Source organism: Cantharellus anzutake (assembly GCF_015039405.1).
Source record: "Cantharellus anzutake strain C23 chromosome Unknown EI90scaffold_161, whole genome shotgun sequence".
NCBI lineage: Eukaryota > Fungi > Basidiomycota > Agaricomycetes > Cantharellales > Hydnaceae > Cantharellus > Cantharellus anzutake.
Genome location: NW_024067111.1, coordinates 65,138 through 93,034, shown reverse-complemented (window position 1 = coordinate 93,034; position 27,897 = coordinate 65,138). Strand labels below are relative to the sequence as shown.

Genomic DNA, 27,897 nt, shown 5'->3' with positions numbered 1-27,897 from the left:
GAGAAGGTCAGAACGACGATTCAGGGGGGGAGTTAAAGGTCGGAAACGGTGAAAAAGATGACGACGCACCTGAGACGACCCCTAGGAATCGTCAAGAACCATCTCCTATCCATAATCCTCTCAAACAATCAGTCACACCCACTGAAACACCAACACCACCAGAACCGACAGTTCCGCGCCGATCTGCTCGCCCGAACAAAGGAGTCCCACCAAAGCGCCCAGATCAAGACCCCAAATCGATCTTAACCTCGTATTCGAGACGAAAGAACGACAAGGACAAAGATCTGGAAGAGAAAAACGAATCAGTGGGCGAAAATGAGACCGTGGATGACAATCACACACCGACGAATAATACCGAGACGGCGCTACTTGCAACAGAAGCACCCCAATCCTACCATGAGGCAATGAAACGAAAAGATGCCTCGGATTGGCTCGAAGCGATTGTCGAAGAATACCAAAACCTGAAGCGATGCGGAGTGTTCATTGAAATCGACGAACCACCTGATGCACAAATCCATGAAAGTCGACTAGTATTCGCGGAAAAGGTCGGATCTGAGGGCGAGCTAACTAAGAAGAAAGCAAGGGTAGTGGCAAAAGGATACACAGAAGTTTATGGTGAAGATTACTTCAACACTTACTCACCAACTCTTGGTCGCGATACCCTATTCTCCTGTCTCGCTTATGCCACATCCCGCGATTTGGAAATCCATCAACTGGATGCAGTCGCCGCATATCTCAATAGTGATCTCAGGGAAGAGATCTACTTATGACCTCCAGTTGGCGTGCCCACAAGTCCGAACAAAATATGGCTGCTGAAGAAAGCGTTATACGGACTAAAACAAGCAGCACTGGAATGGTATCGTACCTTGAAATCCCACATCACCTCCATTACTTTCGACCAATCTGGATATGACCCATGCCTCTACGTCAGGGACCAGGATCATTTTATCCTAGTTTATGTCGATGACCTGTTATTATTCGGACGCGACACAACGATTGAGAAAGTGAAAAGGCAACTCACTGCGAAATACGAAATGCGAGACATGGGCGAAGTCCACTGGTTCCTCCAGATGGAAATCACCCGCGACCGAGCTGCTAGAACCATCACGATCAGTCAGCGCCAATATGTGACACGGATATTAGAACGATTTGACCTACAGAATACGTGACACTATGCAACTCCAATGGCTGCAAACCTCAAGTTACCTAAGCTTGATTCACCCGAAGTTAACACTCAGATGTCGCTCATGTATGCCGCCATTAGTACACGCCCGGACATCTGCTTTGCCGTCGGTCTATTAGCCCAACATGCTATAGCTCCTGGAGAAGACCACCTTACTGCAATGAAAAGGGTCTACCGCTATCTCAACGGAACCCGAGACCTCGCGCTCCGGTATGATGGTAGTAAATTCGAAGACCCGGTGGGATACTCGGATGCAGACTGGGCCAGAGATCCAAGCACCCGGCACTCCCTGTCTGGCTATTGCTATATCTTCTGTGGCACTGCCATATCTTGGGCCTCGAAAAAGCAGCCTACAATTGCTCTGTCAAGCACAGAAGCAGAGTATATGGCAATGACTCACGCTGGAAAGGAAGCGGTCTTCCTCCAACATCTCTATGGCGATGTTGGCATCCCTATCCAGACTCCACTCTATCTCCTGGTAGACAACCAATCAGCGATCCAGATCGCTGAAAACCCTATATTCCATGCACGGACGAAACACATCGAGGTTAGACACCATTGGATCAGAGAAAAGCTGGAGGATGGAAGATTGGCAATCGAGTACATACCAACAACCGATCAAGTCGCAGACATCTTCACCAAACCACTCAATGCCGAGAAATTTGTGAAGTTTAGGGATGCATTGGGGTTGGTTTCAGTGGGCGCACGCTGAGTGGGCATGTTGGAGTGCAGCGCGCGTTCCGGAGGTTTCTGACCAGGTTGGTGTATTCAAGCGACCGCGTGAGGGCTGCGCGCGGGCGCGCCGCTCATGATCGCATGAGTACGTTCGTGATATGCATATACATAGAAGCTATATATAACGCTCGCTTCCTGGCCAACTCGAAATGCTGAGCCCATCGACGCACGGGGTTGACGGGCGAGCCGCTCACTAGTCACCATAATATCCCGCCAGCACCAGCTTCAAATACCACGCGATGCTGAGTTCCAAGCTGCAGTCTGTTGTCTATCAGCTCCGAGGCCTGATCCAGAGGTTCGGATATCGCCTCGTGTCTCTGAATCCGTGCGCCCGCAACATGGCATGCAGAGAGTGCAACCGATAGTTTTCTTTGAATCCAGTTATTATCTTAAATCTCTATTACTTTTATTTTTGACGTAATCAAGCGCTCATGCAGGGAGCTCACAAGATTTACATCATGGCGATCTCGCTATTTACTCCGGTGTTCCACATCCCACTTTTGTGCATCCGTTGTTACTATCTGCTTCTTCCTCTCACAAGCTTCGACATCATGCTTCCACTGGCAAATAAGGCAGCTCGCAACTGATTGCCGAAGAATGGTAGCTAGTCATATACACACTGGCAACAGCTCTTGAATTCTCTTCAATGATACATTGCAATTCTTTTGCATGTTAAAATGGTCTTTGCGACAAGTTACATACGATAATCGGCCCAGCTCGGGCTTATATCCCTCCTGCAAGCGAGCCATTCCGCCTACAAGGGTTGGGGTGGGAGATGAGGCTGATAGAACCCTCCTGCTTCTAGACTGTTTCTCAGAGGAGGGTTGCCTACTCCCCTTATAACTCAGATGTCTCCCGGACCTCGGAACAGCCGTTCGATCATTCAGTCTGATGACTCCGGGAAGAGAAGCAATAAATCTTGGGATCAGGCAACACGAGTTGTATTAGAAACGCAGTCACGCACACACCACGGAGCAAACTGAGTAATTCTAAGCATCTTGGGTAGATCGAGTGAGGGCGAAGAATCAACTTACACTGCCCACGTCAACTCAGAGAGGGGCAAGGCCGTATCCCAGCTTCTGAGCCAGGCCTCGAAACCAGTAGTCAACATCAACCTCATTTGAGTTCGTCTCCGACCACCTGTCCTGTAGACGATCAGGAGTTTCGAGCGCAGCAACAATCGGTGCCGGATTGACGATATGAGAGGGACCAGCTCTGGAAGGCTCGGCAAACTGCTCAGCATGATGGAAGAAGGGCGGCATCACGTCGGACAGGGTAGAGTCAATGGAAGAGGGCCCTGCTCCTAAACCTAAACCTAAACCTTGAACGGGAAATGAGGTCTGGGTTCGGAGATTCGGCGATTCTCCATCGAAGGTGTCACCCTGCGTGGATATTGCCACGGGAAACGCGTAGGGAGGCCGATCAAGAGCTGACGCGGTGCCAATATAGCTCGCTGGAAAGGCTGTGATAGAACCATCGGGAAAGCCAGTAGGCGCTTGGATCTCTGGGACATGAGGCGCATGAAGTGGAGTTGCCATCAGAGGGGTGGCGATGGGATGTGTAGGGGTTTCTTCATCGGCTGCGCTTTGACCCGTCGAACCCTCAAGGGCCGAGTGTAGGTCCAGAAGAAACATGCGAGTCTGTGGAAGATGAGCTACATACAGAAATAGAGAAGCATGAGAACGATGTTGAATGTTGTTTTGAGGAGGCTTTCCTACATACCAATCCATGCACGCCCGGGATCAGCCAGCCCTCTAGCCTCACTCACACACTCCTGAGCCCTGGCCGATGTCTGTGAATTTTTTCACTTTATCAAGAGAGTCTATCAACCCAATAGACGGAAGACGTACCTTGACCTCACTGGAAATTGTCATCGAGCAGGCAAGGCATTCAATCCGCATCCTGCGACAAGATTCACAGGATTGGGAATGTGTCGACTCGATGCATCCCTAAAAACCGAAATGAGCAAGTTTTTTTTTCGCGTTACAAGGGAGATAGGTGTAGAAGAAAATGTCATGTCGGCCCATGTGTCACAACATGTCACAGGGAGATGACATCGACCCAATGTTCTGCGCTGCAAGTTTGAGAAGCCATGTATCTCCTTGCAGGCGTCGCACCGTTAGATCGACCGAAGACATTTTGTACTCCTCCGAAGACGCACCCGGAGGATCAAGTTTGTGGTGGGCTGTTACTCGCTTATTGGAGAACCCAGAGGGACGCACCTTTCCTCTTAGTTGACAGATGAAACAACGTGAAGGCATGATGAGTATAACTGGTGAAGTGTAGGAGCGGAGGGATATAAGTACCTCAGAGTGTTTAAGAATGAATCAGGGGCGGGCCTGAGAAGTAGGCTCTTAAAACTCTATTTCCGGTGGGTTACGATAAATTATCTCTTCAGAGGGAAAAGGGGATATTTCCTTGTTGCCTTGTTACCTTGTACTTCCAAGGCCGCTTTCGTGTCCACAATCCGTGGGAATCTGCTATTAATAACATCGTCTGCGCACGTGCCCATTTCTTTTCGAGCAAAAAGGCAAGGGCTCTCATAAATGTGTGTCAGTTTTAACAGGTTAGCTGTTGAGGCTCGCACGTCAAATCCAAACGGCTTTCTATGCTCAGACTTGTCGATCTCCAAATTCCGTATGGCCACTACCTGGGTGCATCATATGTTCAACAAACCAACACGGCGCTTATGGGATCGGGGGAAAAGGACTAGGAGGGATTGAACAGAAAGGGGGTGGGAAGGAGTTGCCAGATCTTGTTAAGTGAAGAATACATCGATGGTCATGAGACTCACGTAACTAAAGTCTCTTGTGGGCCGGCGAGTAGCTGAAGATGAAGATCACAGCCCTACCTGCCTTCAACCATTTTCCGCTCCCTAGTCTCTGACGCGCATTCTTGTGAGTTTAGTTGTGATCCACCCGCTGGCTAACTAGGGATGCTTAGCCCTGCTTCACAACCCAGTTTTCGCGCATCCCAACCGAACAGACAAATGGTAAGTAGAACAGGATCCAGGTTGCATCTACCACCGGCCCGGCGTTCCGATCCAGACTGATCAAGTAGACGCGCAATAAATCCTTTTTTGCTGTTTTTAAATGTAAACGCTCTGTGCGGCTTCAGATTCATGTGGCAAGCAGTGCAGAGTTCAATACTTGAAGCAAGCGACAGAAAAAAAAAAAACCGCACACTCGATTTGGATGAATGACCCATGAGGATGATCTAGTTTTAGTCGTCCTCCGCTGGGGTATAAAGAAACCTCTTCCTAAGAGGTAGCCTGCTAGTGATTTAGCGCTTATTATTGTCAATCAGCTGAGTACATTCAACCAAATTAGGTTGTGCGGTTTTTTTTTTGTTAAGCGGAGAGAACAGAAGACCAAGAGTGGTTAATCGCAATGGAAGAAGCGCTAGCCGAAGGTTCGAGAAGATAAGGGTCCAGCTTGAATTCTAGCGCACGAATCCAAGCGGTATCTTTGGGGTCGTCAGGTCTGAGCGCGTGACAAGGGACAATAACTTCGAAAGAGGAAGCTGAGTTCATGATCGGACAGAAGATAACCACACGAGGAGCCTGGGAGAATGGGCAAAAAAAAAAAAACAAGCAGCTTGTAGGCCGCGAAAGTTGTTATTTAAGGACTGGATCGAGGTCCGGCCCAGACGTAAATGATTTTCTCCCAGACTAAGGTTTAGTTTAGGACCATTGATTACAGTTTTGACCGTACCTCATGTCTTGGTCGTGACTGAAAACAAGCTGGTCTAATTGTCAACCCAGAGGGGACTGTGTGTATGCTTTTGTTTTTTTTTTTTTTTTTTTTTTTTTGGTGGAACCCCAGTAGCTTTCGCAATACATGGTCGTGTATTTGGGGTTTGTGTAGGGAGATAAGATCCCATAGAGTGGTCTGCCGGTCTGCCACCGCGGGGAAATGCGTTGCGCACTGGCCGGTTATCGGCGCGGTGTGGGACTCCCGGCCCCGGTCATGGGGGGTCCGGTATACCCACTAAAACCCCGGGGCTGTTAAGCCAGTTGTCCGGCAGTTTCCTTTCATCGTGGAGGTTCCCGCTCCAGGTGAGCAGGACTAGCTTGGCTGGCAGGGCCTTTCGGCCGTATTTCTTACGATTTGTCAGGGCGATATCTTGTTGGAGTTTGTCGTTGAGGCCAGCTCGGAGGGCATTTCTGATTTCGCTCAGAGTGGTTCACGGGTGGTCGGGGTCAATGACTCTCCGGCATCTGGCCTTCCAGATTTGCCACGCGCACTCGGGGATTACTATTTGGTACAGTCTGGTTTCTCCTTTACTTAGGTTACCTTTACTGTTCATTATCTTAGTGATCGGGGCGGCCATCACGTGTGAAGTGTCTAACGTTGGGGGCCATGCAATTTTCCTTCGGTGGCACATTTTCTTGGCAGTTGACCACACCCATTCGCTATGGTTGAGGGGGCACTCAAATAGAATGTGAGTCATTGTTTCAGTTTGTTGGCATTGGTTGCACTCTCCCCGGTGTTCGAAGCCTGGGATTTTCTTCCAGTACTCGCCGATCTTGAGGCAGCCGTGGGTTAGCTTCCAAAGGAAGTTTCGGATCTCAGGAGAGATTTCTCTGCGGGTTTTCCCCATGCAATCCCAAATTTTCTCTTGTGAGGGGGAGGCATTGCCCAGGTTCTCCAGGGCTGACTGGATCTTAGCGATATTGTTGGTCGTTGTTGTTCTTACTTCAAGTTTCTTAGCTAACCTGGTCCTGCGGATTAGTCTCGTCGCTGTAGCTTGGTTCAGGGCATATAGGCGGGCTCCGCTCGGTATGTGGGGGAGGTGGGGCATAACGGGTGGGAGAGGATCCGGGTCTAGGAGGACACCTGTTGCGGCCAGGTTGTCCGCTTCTTCGTTTCCGTGGATCCCTGCGTGGCCCTTTAGCCATTCAAATGAGGTTGGGGTGAGTCTGGATCTTAGGGCGCTTACGGCCAGTTTGATGATGCACTGGTTTTTTATGTAGGCATAGTCCGAGTCTTCGTGGGATTCAAGGTTGTCGCAGAGGGTGTTGATACACCACTTCGAGTCGGATTTGATGTGGAGGTTTGATGATAGGGGCGTGGAGGTGGCGGCATGGTGTATAGCAAGTATTTCAGCTGTGTTATTGGATTGCGGGTAGCGTGGGTTTACTCTTTTGCTAGTGTTTCGGGGGTCGTCTGGGCCGTACCATACACCGAAGCCGGCATTCGCGTTTGTGTCGCCATTTTGGGGACAGGATCCGTCCGTGAACGCTACCACATTGCCAGGTTGCTGGGATTGGGGGGTCGGGTCCTTTGGGGTTTCCGGGGGGGTTTCTGGGGGGTTCTGCCGAATACTCTGTAGTAGTGGTGGAGCGGGGAACATAGTTGGGGGATGTGTGTATGCTTTTGGTGGGGGAAGGGCAAAACTGTTTGCGCATTATTCGTACCCACGGGAGTAAATATGCTGACACAGCGAATGAGTAGTATGTACTATGGTGTGCACCCGCCGTGGGAAAAATTTCGGAACAAAGTGAAGCAACCACTTAGCTATACATACTAAACCTAATAACCCCCCTTAGTAGAACGGACAAAAGCCACGTGCACAACTACGTAAATGAGGAAATATATTTTAAAACCAACTAGAGATACATGTCGTGAATATTATATTTATCATAAATAAATGATCAAGGTGTGGTAATCTGAATTGCTCGACTCTGAATCTGAACTACGGTATGAGCAACCCAACCCAACCGAACTCATTTTGAAAAAAATAGACACATACCCAATACACAGCCACCAACCCCAACCCAACTTCCCGACCCAATGCCCAACCCCGACCCAAATGCCCAACCCCCAACCCAAATGCCCAACTCCCAACCCAAATGCCCAACTCCCAACCCAAATGCCCAACCCCCGACCCAATTCCCAACCCACCAACCCAATTAGGCCCAACCCCCGCCCAGTGCCCCGGGGGAGTAAGAAAGAAAGAAAAAAAAAGGGCACAAACAGCCGTGAATCGAACTGGCACCCAACCCAGCCAAGAATGAAGGCAAATCATGAATTAGCCATTAGGCCGAGACACCGCTAATGCTATTCCTGGACTTAATTTGTAAATATGCTTCTAGTAACATTACAAATATGGAAAATCTGGAATCAGATTTGCGGAACTAATTTTATGATTTTCGAGAAATTTTTCAGCGCACGTGCCTGTGCATGTGACTTTTATCCGTTCTACTAAGGGGGGTTGTTAGGTTTACTGCTATACATCACTCTCTCATGGGGCTTATCCATTGACGTGGTATTTACGGTTGCCAAGCAGGATCCGACTCAAACGCCGCGCGTCATTTGGACTTTGAGCTCACCGCTACGGGCCTATACATAAGTCAATTGCGTTTCCAATGACTCCGGCGCTGTGGACATACCAGGTGCACCATCATTTTTTTGGAGCGAAATTCGCGTATCGGACAGGATACCGGTTTCCATTAAAGTAGATGTATACCTGCACTTATGAGCCCCAACCGCTGGGCATCTATATATACAGCCACTCCATACCTAGCCTCGTCACTTGGGTTTTTGTCGACTCCAAGCATACACTATGCGCTTCTTATTATTGTCTCAGGCCGAAATTTTATCACAAAACTTTGATAAGAAGCATAGTGGTGCAGCGCCTAGACCCAAGTGACGTAGTCAAAAATGCAATGCCCTTATGTATAGACGCGCAGCGGTTAGCTCAAAGTCGTGTGGCTCTCCAATCAGGGTTCTCACTAGCCGCTGTATCTCATGCCTTGATAACCAGGGGCTCAATAGCGCTGAAAACCATGCCATCACCATTCAAAACATTGATATCCCTGAACATCATAACATACTCTCTTCCGACATTTTCCGCTTGCACGATTTACTCTGTCCTTACCCTGTGATTTCAACGGGATGTTTCCTCCTGGACCTCCCTTGAACCTTCGTCAATTATTACTGCCACTCGCCCTATTTGCCTCTGCCTGAGCCTCTCGTTCTTGGAGGAATCTAGTCGATTATCGATACGGAATATAAATGTTACTGCGGTATCCTTATTCAGCTTCAGTGGTTGCTCGCTCTGGGCCTCCGCCCGAAGGTTCTCAATCGAGTAGTTCAAAGGCGCTAAACGTGCATTCTTGCATAGCTACATCTTGCGCACTGTCACGAAACTTTGGCATGGGGAAGGAAGACCAACTTTGTGGATCATAAGACCAGTCAGGATGCATCGCGCCCTCGGACGGGCTGTTGCACCTGCCCTTTAACCTCCATCCGACAACCCATGACTAGTCCAAACGAGTCTCTTGCTCAACATCATTTTCACAACTTTTGTAGGGATGTGTCTGGCCCTTAGATCGCCAGTCCTGTGACGCATGTCACCGCATGCATGTTGAATGCATCCCCTGCCCGATAAAGATTTCAAATGTGGTCAAGGTACGCGTTCGCCATTGTAGTGAAGGTCCGTATCATCGACCAGAGCTCGAGAGTGCGTGTCTGGAGGAGGTCGGGGCCTTGACTTCAGGCGACCCCACGTGTGTTGAGATAGGTACGTCCCTCTTTCTGTATGCTGTCATCCCTTCTACAATCTATCCATTCCTCCTTGTTCAATAGCATTGCTCCCCAAAACGCGAGAGTTCCTTTCATATCTGCGATCGATCCTTGGGGATACAACGGGTCAGCCCGTGGCTGACGTAAGAATCCCCTAGAGGCTGGGAACCTGCCTACGTTTCGCAACCAAGCGGGGACTATTTCAGCCAACGAGGGATCCTCCATCACAGTTCCACTGTCAAACGAACCCGGAAACGTGCCAGTTACTAATGATCCTGCAGCCTTCTACCCACCTTCTGCCATATACGAATGCGTCGGAAACATCGATCAATCATTCCTCTTGGATTTCGGTTCAGTCCCTTATCCCTTTCACATTCTCAATCCTGTAGCTAGCTCTTCCCCTAGTGAGTCTATTTCCCATAGCTCCACTTCCGTCCAAGGGAGGGCATCCTGCGGCGAAAATTGGGATTTTCTGACGCCAAACATCTCGCTCAATACTGGTAACTATGAGCTTGCGGGACCATCTACTGCGCTCCGTTCGCAATCAGGTACCTCTTCACTCTGGTGAGGCCCCGGGAATTGCCACTGCGAGTTGGAGCGAGGATGCTGTGAGTTGCCTTAGAAGTCTAGCTTGGAGTATGGGATACTGGCAGAGCGGCCCCTCCCGATGGTGGTACTCTTGTATAGGGGCATTCGTTTGAGGGTTTTGAGGTCAAGTGCCTTCTGTTTCTCTGCACGACTCAATGATGACATTAGTGCGGGCCAAAGATCACCCATAAACACTGTTCAGAGCAGCGCGAATCGTTATCCGCCGCGTGTCGTCCGATATCGCACAGCAGACCGAAGGCACAGTTAGTAAAGGAGTACGGGTGGTACCCCGACATGTACACAGTTTTCATTGGGTAGTGACTGCAAAGACGGCCTTAGATCCAATACAGCGGGGCGGTCATATTAGAGGAATACCGCGGAACATGAATGGAAATAAAACTTCGAGTCGTTCGGAAACATTCAAAGTTTGAGAGTTGATGTACATGCCACCATGAACGCGTCCAATCCTTGTTCGCGTGTGGTCGATCAGAAATGAGATATGAATGGCGAACTTTGACCATAGTTCCTCTAATGGACAGCCACACTGTTAGGTCATTGCGAGTTCGGAAAAGGGGAAAGACTGACTGTGGAGGCTATATGGACAACGCAGTCGCCTCTTCTTTGGCTCTCCCACCCTGCGTGTGAACGCCCAATCCGAGAACGGACTAAGCTAGGTTTTATCCCGAACTTCGGTGGAGTCATGATGTGGCCTGAAAAGAAGCCCATGGACATTAAGCGGGGAGCAAAAAGGGATAGCGCTTGCGGGTTAGGGGGAGAAGTAGGATTGGCAGAGGTAAACATCGCGCCAGTGGTACGGGATTGAGATGCTGATTCGTGAATGATCCAACTTTTCACACGTCACCGAGCTATGGGTGACTCCTAAATCAAAGTAAGGGTTCTGCGAATTGGTCGTGCTTCGGTTTGCGAGAGCTTCTCCGGCGATCGAGTAGCACAAGAGCGTCTCCAATCGCCGTACTGAACTTCAACAGTATCAGTGTAGCAGGTAGTGAAGTTTAAAGTTGGCGCACGCGTGCGGATCACAATTGAAGTATCAGAGGTTCCGGGCACTGGAAGGAGCGTACCTTAAACCCATGGTGGCCGATCCGCCACCCTAATAGCCATTGAATTCTAACATCAAGCCACAGACAATGTGGAAAAAACTTGGCGGCCCAGAAATGCCATACGTCTCATAGAGTTGTCTGACAACGAGGGGATCAGTTGAGAAATGATGATGGAGGGTCTGACCAGGAATTTGAAATGTCAGGTGATCTGTTTCAAGCTGTCAATGACCATCATTTCGTCTTGCACCATCCTCCGGAGATATATAGACTTAATTGAGAGATGGGTCCCTTTGGCCTTGTACTCCTCCTTATTTTCCCAACCATTTTGATTCCATGCCTTCACGGTGTTTTGTCTGTCGACTGAGACGAAAGGTGGGCTCTTCGATGTAGCATGGCGCGAATAAATTCTCTACATTCCATCTTAACCCGTACACCGGTCCCCTCTTCATCCCTCGATGCTTACCCACCTCAAGGAACACCCGACAGCTTCACTTGATTGAGGATGCTCGGCTTGGAAGGCGCTCAAGGCATATTCCGCTTGGCCAAATTGTTATGCCTGCTTTCTGCCTCCGTTTACTAGAGCCCTGCCTAATTTTGCTTGAAAACTCTCCAGGGATGTGTCCAAGACCCAAACCTTGACTCCTGTGATGCATGTCAACGCATGCACATTGAGTGTATGCCTTGCACAATGAAGATTCCCAATGTGATCAGAGTGCGTTTTTGCCATCGTGGCAGTATGATGAACGAAGGGATAACATCCCTATAGACATCGACCAGAGCTCGGGAGTGTCTGGAGGAGATCAGGATCTTAGCTTCCAGCGATCCTCGGCGTGTTGAGACCGGTATGTGACGGGTCCTCATTTTCTGTTGTGTTGTCATTGTGTGCATACATTGTTCATCTCTTCGTTCGATAGCACTCCTTCCCAAGACACGACAATTTCTTTCATATTTGCAATTGGAGCAATCGAGCCTCCGAGATGCAGCAACTCAGCCTGAAGCTGACCCGAAAATCCCGGCAATGGCCACTATCATTCCCCCCGCGGCTGACCTGCCAAATACAACCCACGGACGGGGAAATCAAGTGGATGCTATTTTAGCTTACGAGATGTCCGTTGAAGTTCCGCCAACAAACGATCTCGGAGGCGTGCCAGGTATTAATGAGGCGCCTCCTGCGGCCCCACCCTCTATGCTGGGATCATCTGGATCTGTCAGAACTGTTGAAGGGGCACTCCTGCTGCATGTGGGCACCCCATATCCCGCCCATATTCCCACTTCTGGGACAAGCTTCTCCATTGGCAGGACCATTTTCCCTAACTTAGCGCCCGCCTTCCATTCAGCGGCTCCCGACCATGAAGTGGTATCCTACAGCGAGAATTGGAATCCTACGGTGCCAGACAGCTCACATAGCGCCGTTGACTATGGAGATGCGGGACCTATTACCCTCTATCCACACTTCAATGTCGCTTCGCATGAAACTCGCGATGGAATCTCGGGAAATGGTACAAATTGGGACGGAGGTGCTGTGAGTTTGCTTAGAGATCTGGCTTGGGATATGGGATATTGCCTCATCCCTCGGGGAGCCTGCATCTCCGATGGTGGCAATCTTGCATCGGAGTTCCATTTGGTGGTTTGAGCGTAAGTGTCTTTCTATTTTCTGCATGATCTAGTGACGATGAATTATTGCTGTAAGCCAGCCGATTCTATCCTGTGTTATCAAAGTTAATGGCTTCAGTGTTTGGATATTCTACGCTACGTCCAATCTAATCTCACGCATTTTTGGCTTTCGTGCTTGTGTTAGTTAGTCATCCGATTTTTTACTTGGTCTCAAGGCGATCGGGAGGCATATTGGCTAGCATCGCACTGTCCCTGATCTCCAAAGGCGGTTGTTCTTGAGTGGACCGAATATGATTCAAGTAGTGAACCAAGTAAATGTGCTTCTATGCTTTCGATTCTTGTTCGGCTTTTTCCGCCGGATGGTGTGTGTTGACCAAATCGGCCCCGCATTAGTTTATTTGAAACCTTGTTCTGACCGTGGGTGTCCACCTCTAGAGGACATCCTAGGCTCCGCTTGTTGGCAAACTATTACTCACCTCGATTCTTCTGCAGTCCATCGGATAACCCCGAACCTGCACACGTTGGTGCAATCGGAGAGCTAGGACTTTTCGCGAGTGCGCTACTAGAGCCTTGCTAGTACTTGCAAGGTAAACCAGAACCCAGCCCCACCCCAAGCTGCTCAGCTGCTGATGCGATGCAGACCCCGCGGATCCCGCTTACCGCCAATAGGCCGATAAGACCATATTCCCTTCGCAGGCGAGGATATTCTTAAGCTAACGATGTAGAACTCGATACACCCGGCGTGTTCCGCGAGGCCCCCTAGGTCGGTGGGAAGTGGTGGGTCAGACCCTGGTAAATGGGAACAAAACTATCAACATATTTGGTGTTCAGGATGCTCACGTGAAGCTGCTGGGCGATACGGAGGACACATTTAGGGATGATACGACAAGCATACTCAGGCTCAGGCTCAGGCTCCCCTCTCCCCTTGGGATGTGTCTCCTTCGGTGTAAGAACACTGTCCGGATACCCTGGCTCAGCACCCTCAACTAATCGAACGCCATCCAACATCATGTCCAGGCCCGCAGCCAAGCGTTGAAGGAGCGCATCCGTTCAAGGCGCCCGCCACCCAACTTATATGCCCCTTGCTCCTTTGCCCTATGCGTCGCCACTTCCTCCTTAGCCACTTCTACCCCTTCAAAGCGTGCCTCTCATCCTCTATCAATACAGCGGTGCATCTTCTAACGAATAGACGAAGTACTGCAATTTTAACAACAAGTATCACGACATAATAAATGAGCGCTCATGGCGCTTAATACCAATTAGATCAGCGGTGTCCGGCCAACAATATTTCTGTCAGGTCTATTTTTCTGTGCTCTGCTTTGTTGGGTTGTTTCCGTTTCGTAACTATTCAGCGGCGGACATGTATCTCTCTTATACCCGGGGCCCATTCGCTTTACACTCACGTCTTCTGGGCTCCTCTTAACCTCCGCTCGCTTCACATCTCTTGCCTTTGAATTGGAACCCTTAGTGGCGGTGCGTCCTCATTTTTGTCCTCATATCCGATTTGTACCCTCTTTGACACTGCCGCAACCTCTTTCTTGAGGTTGTGATGGGGCGTTTGCTTACCATTCCGAATCTCACACTCTCGACATCCTCTCAAACTGGTTCCCTGGTTGGGTCTTGGTGTACCAGCTACATCGTCTTGGTGGAATCGATGGGGACTTTTGCCGATGGATGCCGCGAGTTCATGGTGTGTTATATACCTCCTGGAAAAGAAAAACGCACTCAGCCTGGCTGACAGGATGTCTGGAGTTGGCTCGTCCAGCTTGCGCTGTCCGCTGTCCATCGAAAATTCGCTTGGAAGCACTGCCCATACCATTTTACCCATAAACGGGAACTAGACACGCGCCTGGCAGCCTAACCCTGAACTTCTTATCGTAAGACTGTTCAGCGGGGTTACGTTATCTCACTAGATTAATTTAGGCAATCAAGCACACTTGGAGCCATAATAGGTGCTGACGCGCGGCATTCAAATTGCTCAGCCCTGATGCAATCTGTACCCGATCACACAGTCCATGAGAGTCTAGTAACGTCGATATGCTGAGCCACATATGTGAGCGCCTTATCAGCTCAGACTCGAATGATCCATTCGTGCACGCACGCGCCGCTGTCGGCGCGCAGCGCTCAGGCTCGTAGTGCGCCTTTACAATATATTGTCCCTTGCCCGCTAGACATCTCAAGAAGCTGGATTAGGTGCACAGGTGACCACTGGCTCGTTGGCGGCCTTCTGCCATGGCGGCACGGCACCCCATCTTCAAATTCCCTGTAGCCGATTTACACAGTCCAAGTTCCACCTCCCTCTCGTGGGCTATGACAATCCAACGTCACAGCTATAGCTGCTGTTTGGAAAACTGCAGTAGAGAAACACAGCCATAGGCGCTGATTCTTCCTTGTAGCATAGCGTTTCAATCTATTATGATTGATATACTGGGCTTCTACTCTGGTGTAGGAAGGAGTGTGCACGTACTTATAAGCAGCCCGGATCTGCACACAGCAGCTCTCTAAGTGTACCGAGCCTAAAGATGAAGCAGCCAGGGAACATCGCCAATAAAGTGCCGCCGGACGTAGTCAGTCGCCTTTTTTTCATGACCACTAAGTGTCATTTTTGGAAAGGCCAAGCGGTAGGATTCCTCATACCCCAAGAAAATAATGACTCCATATGTAAATGTTCCATGATCAACGCCGAAGAACATAATGACAAGCGCGGTGGAATATTGTGCACCCCAAGCAATTCGACGCACACACGAAGTGAGTCAATTCATTGTCCGCACTATACTACATACATAGTTCCCACGGATATTCCGTAATTAACTTCGACGCGCTGGTCATTCCGTACCACAACCAAACAGACGAGCCGACTTCAGGAAGGGAGCCTTGCGCAAGCAGCTTGGCATCAATCATTATGCAATTCATGTATGACAATAAGACGTTCAAGTAATGACTCTCCCCACTCAATTTTCGTCGAACAGCTTCCTGTCAAAAATCGTACATTTTCGTCTGGGCCGTTGACCGGCTTGCGATGTGCTTTGCCCTTCTCAAATGGACCCATCTATGATCGTGGTGTCGCTTCACAACTCCAGGTTTAACACATGCGCATGATATGGTATATGTAATGGATGACCATGCTTTATGTCAAGTGGGCAGGACCGAAGATTGACGAGTTCGACCGATCGGAGCCGAGTCTATCAAGGGATAGTTATTAGTATCTGTATCTAACGAAAGCCATGTAAAGGTATGCAATCATTTGAGCAAGTGACCTTGTAACTATACTGTTCAACTCTCATGTATGAACGACTTTCAAGTGTGTGGCATTTAGGATCGCGATGTCTAGGATCCGGATGGGGTTTCGGCACACAGGTGCCGTTTGGCATGCAAGTGAGCGGGGGCTCCGCACCCACCTCGATTCTGTAAAGTAGCAAGACAACACCAAAAAGGGGCTCAGCTGCAATATCTTCGATATCGCGATGGAGACTAGGAGGCTTTACCGACTGGTGCTGTGGCGATTCTCGTCGCTGAGGTGAGAACGCAGCGTCCTTCCTTTTTGGCACTTGTCTATAGGGGTTTCTTGCTTGTGGATAAGGCTTGTTTGTCTATTGTAGAGCGATTGGTAACTGCTAACATTGATTTGAACACTGTTCATGTACTCGCTTAAATTGCGTGTCAAAATCGGGACATAATTACATAATACCGCCGAGCTTGCGGGATTGCAGCGGGTTGCACGATCGGGCCATCCCGAACAGATACATAGTCGTCCTCGAGCCGGGTATCGTGGGGCATTACAGCTAATTTGCATCATAATCCCTTTTACGGGATTTGTTATTGAGCGAATACAAAGCCACCTGCTCGTTTAAGTGAAAATCCGGGGTTGAACTCTCATACTATGCATGGACTCGTACCCAGTGCAACATGTAAAAAGGTCTGGAGGATGGATCCTCTCGGCCTCACAGTTCCCCAATTCCCCTAAACTTCGATCTCATGCCTTCGCATTGCTTTCTCTGTCGACTGAAAGGAAAGGTAGGTTCTCCGATGAAGCATCTTTGCATTTCAACTTCGCGTGGACAACAGTTCCTTCATCACTCAGCCTCGGTGCTTGCTCAACTTTGAAGTAACACACGATGGCTTCGCCTGATTGGGGACGCTAAAGGCGCATTCTTGCTTGGGCCAAACATTCTGCTGTATCATAAGACTCAGCGCAGTGCCATCAACTCCGTGACACATGTCTGGCCTTCTGGCACATATCGGGCCTCCGACAGGTTGTCAGTGCCATTACACTCTCACGGAAGTTAACGCTTTCCCTATCGCATCCATCCAAAAAATTAAGAGGATAAGAGTTCCTTGGCTTAACAACTTCCAGAGATGTGTCCAGCTCCCGAATCACTTACTCTGCACCGCATGTCAACACTTGCGTGTTGAGTGCATGTCTTGTTTAATAAAGGTTCCCAATGCGGTTAGAGTGAGTTTTCGCAATTGTAGTCTGTGATGGACGGAGGCTGAAATCATCCCTATAGAAATCGACCGAGGCTAGGGAGTGTCTGGAGGAGGCCAAGGCTTTGGCTTCCGGCGACCCTGGCCGTGCTGAGATAGGTACGTAATGGGTCCCTATTTCCTGTCTGTTATCGCCCATGGAAAACTCATTCCGGTTCTTTTCTTTCGATAGCACTGCTCCCCAAGACGCGGCAGTTTCTTTCATATCTACAATCGAGCCTCCGGGATACAGCAACTCAGTCTGTAGCTGACCCGATAATCTTCACAACGAACACTATCTTTCCCCCAGCGGCTGTCCTGCCAAACAGAACTCATGAATGGGAGAACGGAGTGGATACTAGTTCAGCCTACAGGGTGTCCACCGTAGTTCCGCCATTAGACGCTCTTGGAAACGTGCCGGCCATTAATGAGGCTCCATATTCTGCCTTGGGTTCATCTGGATATGTCGGAACCAATGACGAAGCGGCCCTCTTGCATGTTGGTTCCGTCCCTTATTTTCCCAATCCTGAAACAAGCCTCCCCGTTAATGGGTCTATCTTCTATAACTTGGCGCCTGCCTTTCAGCCAATGACCCTCAACGAGACGGTAACCGACGGCGAGGATTGGAGTCTTCCGATGCCGGACAACTCGCATGACGCTGTCAGCTCTGGAGGTGCTGGACCTTCGACAGCGCCTTACCCACATGTAAATACGGGCCTTTCACATGAAACTCGCGCCGAAACTCTGTGTAATGGAGCGAATGTGGGTGAGTATGCTGTGGACTGGCTTAGAGGACTAGCTTGGAGTATGGGTTACTACCTTGTTCCTCGCGGCGCAGCCATATCCGCCCGTGGTGCCCTCGTATAGCAGTTTTACTTCATGATTCTTATTTTGCGTGCAGGTGTCTTTCTTTCCACTGCATGATCTAGTGGCCATAAATTATTGATGTGGATCAGCCGATTCTGTATGCGTCCTTGCTTGTGTCATTAGCGGCTTCAGTGTTTGGATATTCCACGCCAGGTTGAATCTTCGAGTTGTTGTACACAAATATTTGTGATCTCGTGTCCCGTCATAACTCGTGTTTGTGTTCCCTAATCTATGTAATTCATTACATACTTGATCTCAAGGCGGTCGATCACCCATTGTACCGCAGCACTGTTCCTGATGCAGCTTTTACTGAGGAAGAATAATGAATACTCATGTCATTCCTGACTGCTCGCATTCGTTGATTAATGTAAATATATCAATCGGCTAAATGGACGCAATGCAGTCATGGCAGCAGGTGGCTAATGAATCGACGCTTTCCAAGTCGCAGCGGTCAGCCACTTGGGTCATTTGGACAGTAAGCAATACTATCCGATTTCTATCCAAGTCATCCAGGTAAGGACTGCGCATTGCGGGCAGGCAACATGCACGAGAGTGGATAAATATATCAATGGGGCTAAGCTGGTAATCGGTGTGGTATGTGTCGCACTGGCATGGGGGGTCAACGGCATGTCATGCAAATATGGTCGGTAAAGGTGCCAGGACCGTGCAATTGAATGAATGTAGGGTATCGACGTGCTAATAAGAGACTGCGCTCGATTAACGGCAAGGGTCTGACTGGCGCGGGCGCGTGGATACCTGAATTGGTCAGGTACAAAACAATGTTGGCCACGTCCCAGTCAGATGAATGCGAATCTGATGGTTACTCGAGGGTAAGAGCACACGGCGATAGGGCCAAAGTGCGTGGCATGGCATCGAGAGCACGCTGAGGCAAGTGGGGCAGATTCCTGTACTTGCCTATTGTCAACGCCTCAAGCGAGATTCCTGGCACCCCTGCTTCCAATTGGAGGATAAATGATTTCCAGAGAACATTGTACAGCTCGCTCATGCAGATGTCCCATTGCAGAATCTGTCACCCGGTATTTGTCGCGGTATGAGAGTGGAGCCTGTGTGCCACCAACATTCATAGGGAACGTTGAACGTTCCCAGGCCAGATGAACGGTTTGGGATCAAGTGACACGAGATGTGGTAGAAACAAATTACGCAGAGCATACGTCAACGAGACAATGAGAAAGAGATCACCGGCTCTACACAACGGTGTGTCCCTGAGGATTTCAATACACATTTGACTATGTACCAACCACAACTCCGGTCTTGCGGTGCTGCCGCACGGTTCCTAGTAACTTCGAGAATTCAAACATTATGTTGTTGGACGCATTCCACTGTTCCGTGATAGCTTGCTGGATCTTCAAGACTTGGGGCCTCTTTTGCGCTCGACCCAGCACCGAGCATTGTAAGTCTACCGGACGGGCGAATGATGAACACGAAGTTGAATGAGGATGTTGTCTATTGGCTCCGAGGCCTGACCCAGAGGTTCGGATATCGCCTGGTGCCTCTAAATCCGTGCGCCCGCAACATGGCATGCAGAGAGATAAGGTTCCTTCCACTTGAAAATTCAGATTGTCGCTTGTATACGTACTCTCGAGGATGACGCAATGGTCACTTGCTCAGCGGGCGAGCAGGTGTACGGGGACAACCTCCGCCCCCAAACGTAGTCCTGTTCAGGAATACAACTCGGAGGGGCATGTGCGTGTGAATAGCGAAGCGATTGGACAAACATGTCCCCAAGGTGTCACAGTTTAGAACCATTCCAAGGTGGGGGGTCCGTTATGGCCGGCATTGGTAGGAAGCTCTCAGTGAGGACAGGGTTACCAGTGGTTTTCTGAGCTAGCATGACATCGCATATGTGCGGTGTGGCGGGGCTTCTGTGTTGGTGATGGTGGGTTGCGCGATGAAGACGTGGACTACGCGTTAACCATGGCTAGAGCAGAACGCAGTGGCTGAGAGTCTGAGTTGGGTTCAGTCAGAGGCGCTGAGAACTGGCGCTGCAGTTCAGCGTTGACAACCCGTTGCAGAGATCTGCTTCTGCCATCGACACAAGTTTCTTCAGCTTCTCAGCTGTGATTTGTTCGGACATCCTGTTTCCATCAGGAAGATGGTTTTTGAGGATGAGCCGTGGTCATAGCGTCGTGAGGATGATGACGTGGCCGACTATGGTCTCGGGGGGACAGGTTAGTGATTACAGTGACTCCGCAGTTACAGAGTAACTGAGTCACAAGACTTTTGAAGAAGTCGAAGTCTCTTGGAAGAGTGCGGATATTGGTTCGATGAATGCACCGATATTTTTCTCCCTGACGACACAAAACCAGAGGAACCCAATGGATGATCCCCCTCGTGTACGCGCGCTGTATTACTGTAAGTTGTAACTGCCACGTCATACATAATGAGACCGTGGGGTAACAAATTACGGCACAGCAGCCGATATTTAAATTCAGTTATTATCTTAAATCTCCGATTGCTGTTATTTTTATTCTTGACGTAATCAAGCGCTCATGCAGGGAACTCATAGAATTTACATCATGGCGATCTGGCTATTTGCTCCGGTGTTCCACATGCCACTTCGTGCATCTGCTATTACTACCTCCTATCTGCTTCTTCCTCTCCTCACAGCTTCGACATCATGCTTCCACTGGCAAATTAGGCAGCTCGCAACTAATTGCCGAAGAATGGTAGCTAGCCATATACATACTGGCAACAGCTCTAGAACTCTCTTCAATTATACATTGCAATTCTTTTGCATGTTATGTATAATGGTCTTTGCGACAAGCTACATACGATAATCGGCCCAGCTCGGGCTCCTATCCCTCCCACAAGGGAGCGGCTCATTCCGCCTACAAGGGTGGGGGATGAGCCGACTACACCCGATAGAAGCCTCCTTAAACTGCTTCTCAGAAGAGAGTTGTCTATAACCTAATATAACTCAGATGCCTCCCGGACCTCGGAACAGCTATTCGATCATTCGGCTGCCACATTCTTCCACTATCTAAATTACATTTACTCCGGGAAGAGAAGCGGTGAATCTTGGGATCAGGTAACATGAATTATATTAGAAAGAAAATACGGGTCGGAAGATCAATAGTGATATGCAGTCACGCACACACCACGGAGCAAACTGAGTAATTCTGAGCATCTTGGGTAGATCGAGGGTGAAGAATAAACTTACACGTACCGTATATCTCCTAATCTAGAAGAACCACCGCTGCCCACGTCGACTCAGAGAGGGACAAGGCAGTATCCTAGCTTCTGAGCCAGGCCTCGAAGCCAGCAGTCAACATCCTCATTTGAGTTTGTCTCCGACCACCTATCCTGTGAATGATCAGGAGTTTTGAGCGCAGCAACAATCGGTGCCGGATTGACGATGTGAAAGGGACCAGCTCTGGAAGGCTCGGAAAGTTGCTGCTCAGCATGATGGAAGAAGGGCGGCATCATGTCGGACAGGGTAGGGTCAATGGAAGAGGACCCTGCTCCTAAACCTTGAACGGGAAATGAGGTTTGGATTCGGAGATTCAGCGATTCTCCGTCGAGGGTGCCACCATGCACGGATACCGCCACGGGAAACGCGTAGGGAGGCCGATTAACAGCTGACGTGGTGCCAATGTAGCTCGCTAGAAAGGCTGTGATAGAACCATCGGGCAAGCCAGTGGGCGCTTGGATCTTTGGGATATGAGGCGCATGAAGTGGAGTTGCCATCAGCGGGGTGGCGATGGGGTGTGTAGGGGTTTCTTCATCGGCTGCGCTTTGACCCATCGAAATCGAGTGTAGGTCCAGAAGAAACCTGCGAGTCTGTGGAAGATGAGCTACATACAGAAATAGAGAAGTATGAGAACGATGTTTTTGGAGAGGCTTCCTACATACCAATCCATGCACGCCCAGGCTCAGCCAGCCTTTTAGCCTCACCCAAACACTCCTGCCAAGCCCTAGCCGATTTCTGTGAAATTTTCACTTTATCCAGAGAGTCTATCAACCCAAAGTAAACCTAACAACCCCCCTTAGTAGAACGGATAAAAGTCACATGCACAGGCACGTGCGCTGAAAAATTTCTCGAAAATCATAAAATTAGTTCCGCAAATCTGATTCCAGATTTTCCATATGTTACTAGAAGCATATTTACAAATTAAGTCCAGGAATAGCATTAGCGGTGTCTCGGCCTAATGGCTAATTCATGATTTGCCTTCATTCTTGGCTGGGTTGGGTGCCAGTTCGATTCACGGCTGTTTGTGCCCTTTTTTTTTCTTTCTTTCTTACTCCCCCGGGGCACTGGGTGGGGGTTGGGCCTAATTGGGTTGGTGGGTTGGGAATTGGGTCGGGGGTTGGGCATTTGGGTTGGGAGTTGGGCATTTGGGTTGGGGGTTGGGCATTTGGGTCGGGGTTGGGCATTTGGGTCGGGGTTGGGCATTGGGTCGGGAAGTTGGGTTGGGGTTGGTGGCTGTGTATTGGGTATGTGTCTATTTTTTTCAAAATGAGTTCGGTTGGGTTGGGTTGCTCATACCGTAGTTCAGATTCAGAGTCGAGCAATTCAGATTACCACACCTTGATCATTTATTTATGATAAATATAATATTCACGACATGTATCTCTAGTTGGTTTTAAAATATATTTCCTCATTTACGTAGTTGTGCACATGGCTTTTGTCCGTTCTACTAAGGGGGGTTATTAGGTTTAGTATCAACCCAATAGACGGAAGACCTCACTGGAAATTGTCATGGAGCAGGCAAGGCATTCAATCCGCATCCTGCGACAAGATTCACAGGATTGGGAATCTGGCGACTTAACGCATCCCTAAAAAAACCGAAATGAGCAAAGTTTTAGGTAGAAGAAAATGTCATAGACACGATGTTCTGCACTGCAAGGTGAGAAGTCATGTAGGCGTCGCAACCGTTAGATCGACTGAAGACATTTTGCACTCCTCACGAGGACACGCCCGAAGGAGGTTCAAGTTTGAAAGGATTTTCGGTGGGTTGTTATATACTTATTCCAGAAGGACGCACCTTTCCTCTGAGTCGACAGATAAAACAATGTAAAAGCATGATGAGCATGACCGGTGAAGCGCGGGGTGGAGGAACATATGCCTCAGAGTCGTTAAGAATGATGGAATAAACCAGGCGCGGGCTTGAGAAGCAAGCTCTGAAATCCAATGTACTTCCCGGGCCACTTTCGTGTCCACAGTCCGTGGGAATCTGCGAATATCTTCTGCACACGTGCTCATTCCACTAAATTTAGCAAAAGGCCAAGGGTTCACAGTGGGAAGTAAATCGCGGTAAATAACACCGTGCAGCCCAGGTTTTTTTCTAGATCACGGTATTTTACCTATGGCATTTTGCCCCATGGAAAAAACCTGGTTGGCAAAAAACCTGGGTTGTTGTGCCCAGATTCCACACCATCGGTGTTTTACTCAGGGAAACCATGGTTTTGTGTTGAGTATGGATAATGATACACCGCAATCAAGTACGAAGATGGCATTATTGTAACATACATGCTTTAATCACTAAATAATACTGCGATCAATAATGGCTGGATGCTCCATGTTCAATCTCCTGATGGCAGCATTAAGATCGACAATTTAAACGCTCGGCGCTCTAATGGACGGCACAACCAGGTAGGGAGATTCTATCCCTTCAAGTGCATATATGACAACCGCAGGGGGGTGTTTATGGGGCCTATCAGGCCCGGGAGGGGGTTGTTTGGTGCGGCCAAACATCTTGGCGGCTTTCATTTTGTATTGTTTATTTTTGTTTGTCCCGAGTGGAGACTTAGGACTTTGCTTTTCTTTCAGCAGCGCTTCCTACTGCACCATACACTACACACGTCTGCAAGGCCCATCGAACGGGGAGATGAGTGACACCCTATGTGAGAAGGCGTGTACATATGGCCAGACTCTAAAATGCGTGTTTTCACTCACTCGAGTCGCTTCCGCTGTCACCCACTCTCTTTCACTTTGCGATCAGCTACACTCCACGAGCTGCCACATGCACTAGATTATGCTTTAGGTTTACCTGAGAGATAGGCCACCAGAATTATCCCCATCGGGTGGTGGATTGTCGTGCGATCGATAGATAGGTATGTGCGCTCCTTGTTCATGTACTGATCAGTGGCAAAGCCCTGTCACGACCCGGCGTTCCCCGGGGCCAGACGACCTCCTCCCTGACCTTCTCCCACGCCCGAACACTCCCTGCACACTCCGCTCGCCGCCCGTCGCTGTCTAACCACTTCCTGCTACCTCTCCACAACACCTTTCCTCTTTGTCGTTGAACGACCTAGCGGCGCAGAGCGCCACGACCCGTTGTTCCATGTTTTGCCGCACCTTGTTATCTCGCGGCGAAGGTCACACTTGACCTTCGCTGTCTTGAACACGTGCTCTTTGTTTGTTTTCCTGCTTCTTTTCTCCGCCCGCAATCTCCACGAGATCTGGCGACTTATTCCCTATTCAGTTCCTTAGTGCTTATATATGGCTTGTAACTAATGCTTGTACTGTAGTTCGAAATCAACTAGAATTACCCCCTAAAGCTTACCTCTGTCCCCGTGAGACTGTCAGGGACGCGTCCGGGGTAGAGGAGGCCCAGGTGAGACGCCCGACACTAGAAGCCTCGCAGGGTGTGGAGCAGGCGTGCGTACTGGCGGGCCCGGCTCAGGAGGCAGTCCCTGGCCACTTAGACTGAAGTGGAAAAGGGTGAGAAGAAGGCTACTTCTTCGGTTCCCACTTCAGGTATGTTTATATACATGCGGCTTAGGTCACATGATGGGTGCCACGTCATCCTCGCATACAGCCATAGTCACCCGGGTGTCCCCGTGGGGGATCCCGAGGGCGTCTGCTGTGAACGCGCGAGCTGGACATAGCGGGGGTCGCCCAAGGCGCCCGGGCTGGGCGTGTCGTGAGCGCGCTGCAGGTGGGTCAATGGTACATTGATACAAGGAAAGGTCGTCCGTGTAGAATAAAGAGAAAATAAAGAGAAGGTGAGATAAGTAAAGAGAGAGTGGAATGGAGAAAGAAAGAAAGAAGAAGGGGGGAGGAGGTAGGGGAAGACTGGGTGGCGGGGTACCGGGTGAAGTGGGGCCGGGTGGGGCCGGGTCAGGCGGGTGTGCCCTGACAGAGACCTCCGAACTTCTAAGTATCGGGACCGCGTTGAGAACAAGGTGCAACGCTCCTCCTAGAGTCGTTGAAGCCGAAATCCCGGCTCACTTGCCTAAGTAGCCTTGGCCTCGAGATCGGTGGGGTTTATCCCTCGCTAAAGCTCGGTCGGGTGTAGGACGCCTTTACCACTAGCGGGCAACGCTCGGTCACCTACGGCTACCCTCGGTGAACCTTCACACGGTTCTGACAAGCCCCTGGGGTACTACGGTGTCCATTCTGCTGCAATACCACGGCCTTGTCTCATGCTTCTTGTCGTACAGGTACTTTTCGCTTCTCGGACCTTCACTTGTTGGGTGTGTTGCTCGGAATCACGGTGTGTCATGTCATCCATCACTTAAAATATTCATCCCGTTTGCACACTTTCTCCGCTTGCACCATGCTGTATAGCCTTCCTGTATTGGCATAAGTAAATACAATATGTTCTTATCACGCTGAATACAATGATGTCCAAAGTAAGAAACCAAGGAAAAGCCTAGTATGATACCGTGGTTAATCTAAGTACAATACTGCTGCGCACACGGTAAAAAACATAGGTATTCCATTGTAAATTACGTGGAGAGTAACATGTCGCAACACCTGGAAAACCCTTGGTACAATACCTTGCGGCCACAGGTAAATCCTCAGCGGATCGTGTTTGGGGAACCCCGGTATTCGGCAAGTTTTACTAAGGGGAATCCAGGTTTTAAACGGTGCATGTATTCCGAGTATTTTACCTGGAACCTCAGGCATAATACCGGGATGTTCCACCGTAAAACACCGTGATTCTCACCCGGGTTTCCCGACGTTTTTTACTGCAATTTACTTCCCACTGTGGGTTGTGATAAATGTGCATCAACTTTACCAGGATAGCTGTCGAGGCTCACACGTCCCCGAATCCAAATGGCTTTCTATACTCGGACTTGTCGATCTCTAAATTCTGTATGCCACTGCCTGGGTGCATCACATGTTCAACAAACCAACATGGCGCCCAAACAGTGCCTATGGGATAGGGGAAAAAGGAGCAATCAAACAGAAAGGGGGTGACTAAAAGACATTGTCAGGGACATAGACTCACTGAAACGCACGTGACTACATAAAGTCTCTTGTGGGCCATTCATCGATGGCAAGTAACAGAAGACACATTCATCTTATCTACCTTCAACCATTTTCCGCTCCCACTAAACCTGGTCTCCGCACAGTTACTTTACGTCTTCGCTACTCCTAGCGCGCATTCTTGTGAGTTTACCCGCTGCTGTGAACCACCTACTTCCTAACTAGGGCTGCTTACCCCTGCTTCACTTTGGTCAACCCAGTTTTCGCGCATCCCACCTCCACCCCCATCACCTCCTGGATACCATTTTTCGGTTCAGTCGCATTTGCCACTGACCCAGTGTCCCAATCCAGACTGATTAGACATGTGATAAATCCCTTTTGCTGTTTTTGATATAATCATAGGTGCTTTTACACCCCAAATTGCTCTGTACAGCTTCAGATCCATGTGTTCAATGAAGCGAATAGTATGATGTGCATGCTTTTGCCAGCCGCAGTGGTGAAAATTCGGAACAAAGTGATCACTAGTCCGTAAATTTGCTCAGGAGGCCTAGACATTGAGCTCACCGCTACTCAGCTATGCATAAGTCAGTTGTATTTTTAATGACTCCGGCCCTGTGGCGGACATACTTGGCGCTACACCATCACTTTTTCATAATGAAATTCGCGCATTGCATACCTGTACTTAGGAGCCCACCGCTGCAAAAACTACATATAGCTACTCAATACCTATGTCACTTGGGTTTTAGCAACTCAGGCGCTACACCACTATGCTTCTTATTGTCTCAGGCCCAAATTTTCTCAAAGGGCTAGTTTAAAATATGCATCCAAGCGCTGCACGTTGTATACCTCCACTTTGAGCCGCTTCTACACATCTGTATGTTACCTTGCTTGCAAGGTCTCTTTCGCATACACAATTCGTGGGAACTTTTACTTTCCCACATGTTGATATTGGTTTCTTTGGACCACGTGTGCTTTGTGCTATGTGCTCCTGCTCCTCCGAATCCTCCGAAATAAACATATGTAATTTGTCATAAATTGTGAACAACAACAGCATCATCGATCGATATCCCACCTCCTACATGTTGCGTCGCTCACTTTCTCCAACCTTTCATCTTCCGCCTCCAGAATGCTACATGCTGGTTGTCTGAATAACTTCTCATTGAATTCTCGCAGAAGTCATATCGTATCATGTCCAGAGCTCCGAGATAATGCAACATAAGCATTAAATGGCGTCAATCTTCCTGTTGGTGGGGGTGCAAGATTGATCACTACATGTCGGATTGTCTGACCTTGTGCTCGGTAATCTGTAAAGCCATACACCCCTGTCATGGGTAGCTGTCGTCGCTTCACTGACTTCGTTTTTCCATCCTTCATTGTGATCTGGTAAGTTCGTTCCTCTTGTCAGGGTTCAGCACCCTGCCTTAGGGTGCCCCAGACTCCCCACCTACTTTACCCCCTTTTATTCTTTGACTGTTGCCTTGTTGTTGCCTTTGTGTGTTGTGTACATGCGCGCACGGGATAGCGTGGGAACTTTCTGAGCGAGCAGCTTGCCCAGAATGTTCCCACGGGTCACAGCCACAGTTCTGGGCGAGCAACTCGCCCAGAACGTTCCCACACTTACTGGGCACTGCCACCTGGATGTTCCCTCCGGGTCACACTACACAACTCTAGGAGCTG

General features: G+C 49.4%; 6 protein-coding genes across 6 annotated transcripts; 3 read left to right on the top strand and 3 right to left on the bottom strand.

The window, feature by feature from the left end:
- Positions 1–2,537: 2,537 nt before the first annotated feature.
- Positions 2,538–4,298, bottom strand: EI90DRAFT_3091467 (uncharacterized protein). The gene is made up of 6 exons (XM_039062388.1): positions 4,225–4,298; positions 4,141–4,147; positions 3,769–3,867; positions 3,641–3,710; positions 2,953–3,572; positions 2,538–2,897 (listed from the first exon to the last, which is right to left on the bottom strand). The coding sequence occupies exons 3-5, from the start codon at positions 3,817–3,819 to the stop codon at positions 2,968–2,970; spliced, it is 726 nt and encodes a 241-aa protein (XP_038908399.1). The 5' UTR covers positions 3,820–3,867; positions 4,141–4,147; positions 4,225–4,298; the 3' UTR covers positions 2,538–2,897; positions 2,953–2,967.
- Positions 4,299–10,300: 6,002 nt separating this feature from the next.
- Positions 10,301–11,280, bottom strand: EI90DRAFT_3091440 (uncharacterized protein). The gene is made up of 3 exons (XM_039062387.1): positions 11,118–11,280; positions 10,621–11,010; positions 10,301–10,563 (listed from the first exon to the last, which is right to left on the bottom strand). The coding sequence occupies exons 2-3, from the start codon at positions 10,834–10,836 to the stop codon at positions 10,522–10,524; spliced, it is 258 nt and encodes an 85-aa protein (XP_038908398.1). The 5' UTR covers positions 10,837–11,010; positions 11,118–11,280; the 3' UTR covers positions 10,301–10,521.
- A 19-nt stretch (positions 11,281–11,299) lies between these two features.
- On the top strand, positions 11,300–11,896 carry EI90DRAFT_542139 (uncharacterized protein). Its single transcript, XM_039067769.1, has 2 exons — positions 11,300–11,468; positions 11,710–11,896. Exons 1-2 carry the CDS (start codon positions 11,430–11,432, stop codon positions 11,860–11,862), a joined length of 192 nt encoding a protein of 63 aa, XP_038908397.1. The 5' UTR covers positions 11,300–11,429; the 3' UTR covers positions 11,863–11,896.
- A 150-nt stretch (positions 11,897–12,046) lies between these two features.
- EI90DRAFT_3091434 (uncharacterized protein) lies at positions 12,047–12,731 on the top strand (the record flags this gene model as incomplete). Its single annotated transcript, XM_039062386.1, has 1 exon — positions 12,047–12,731. The coding sequence occupies exon 1, from the start codon at positions 12,115–12,117 to the stop codon at positions 12,727–12,729; it is 615 nt and encodes a 204-aa protein (XP_038908396.1). The 5' UTR covers positions 12,047–12,114.
- Positions 12,732–16,627: 3,896 nt separating this feature from the next.
- On the top strand, positions 16,628–17,423 carry EI90DRAFT_3091419 (uncharacterized protein; the record flags this gene model as incomplete). Its single annotated transcript, XM_039062385.1, has 4 exons — positions 16,628–16,724; positions 17,065–17,186; positions 17,249–17,294; positions 17,368–17,423. Coding segments are annotated over exons 1-3 (202 nt in total), but the record flags the coding sequence as incomplete, so codon positions are not given.
- Positions 17,424–21,044: 3,621 nt separating this feature from the next.
- EI90DRAFT_3091412 (uncharacterized protein) lies at positions 21,045–22,067 on the bottom strand. Its single transcript, XM_039062384.1, has 3 exons — positions 21,915–22,067; positions 21,223–21,856; positions 21,045–21,171 (listed from the first exon to the last, which is right to left on the bottom strand). The coding sequence occupies exon 2, from the start codon at positions 21,804–21,806 to the stop codon at positions 21,273–21,275; it is 534 nt and encodes a 177-aa protein (XP_038908394.1). The 5' UTR covers positions 21,807–21,856; positions 21,915–22,067; the 3' UTR covers positions 21,045–21,171; positions 21,223–21,272.
- Between the last annotated feature and the right edge of the window lie 5,830 nt (positions 22,068–27,897).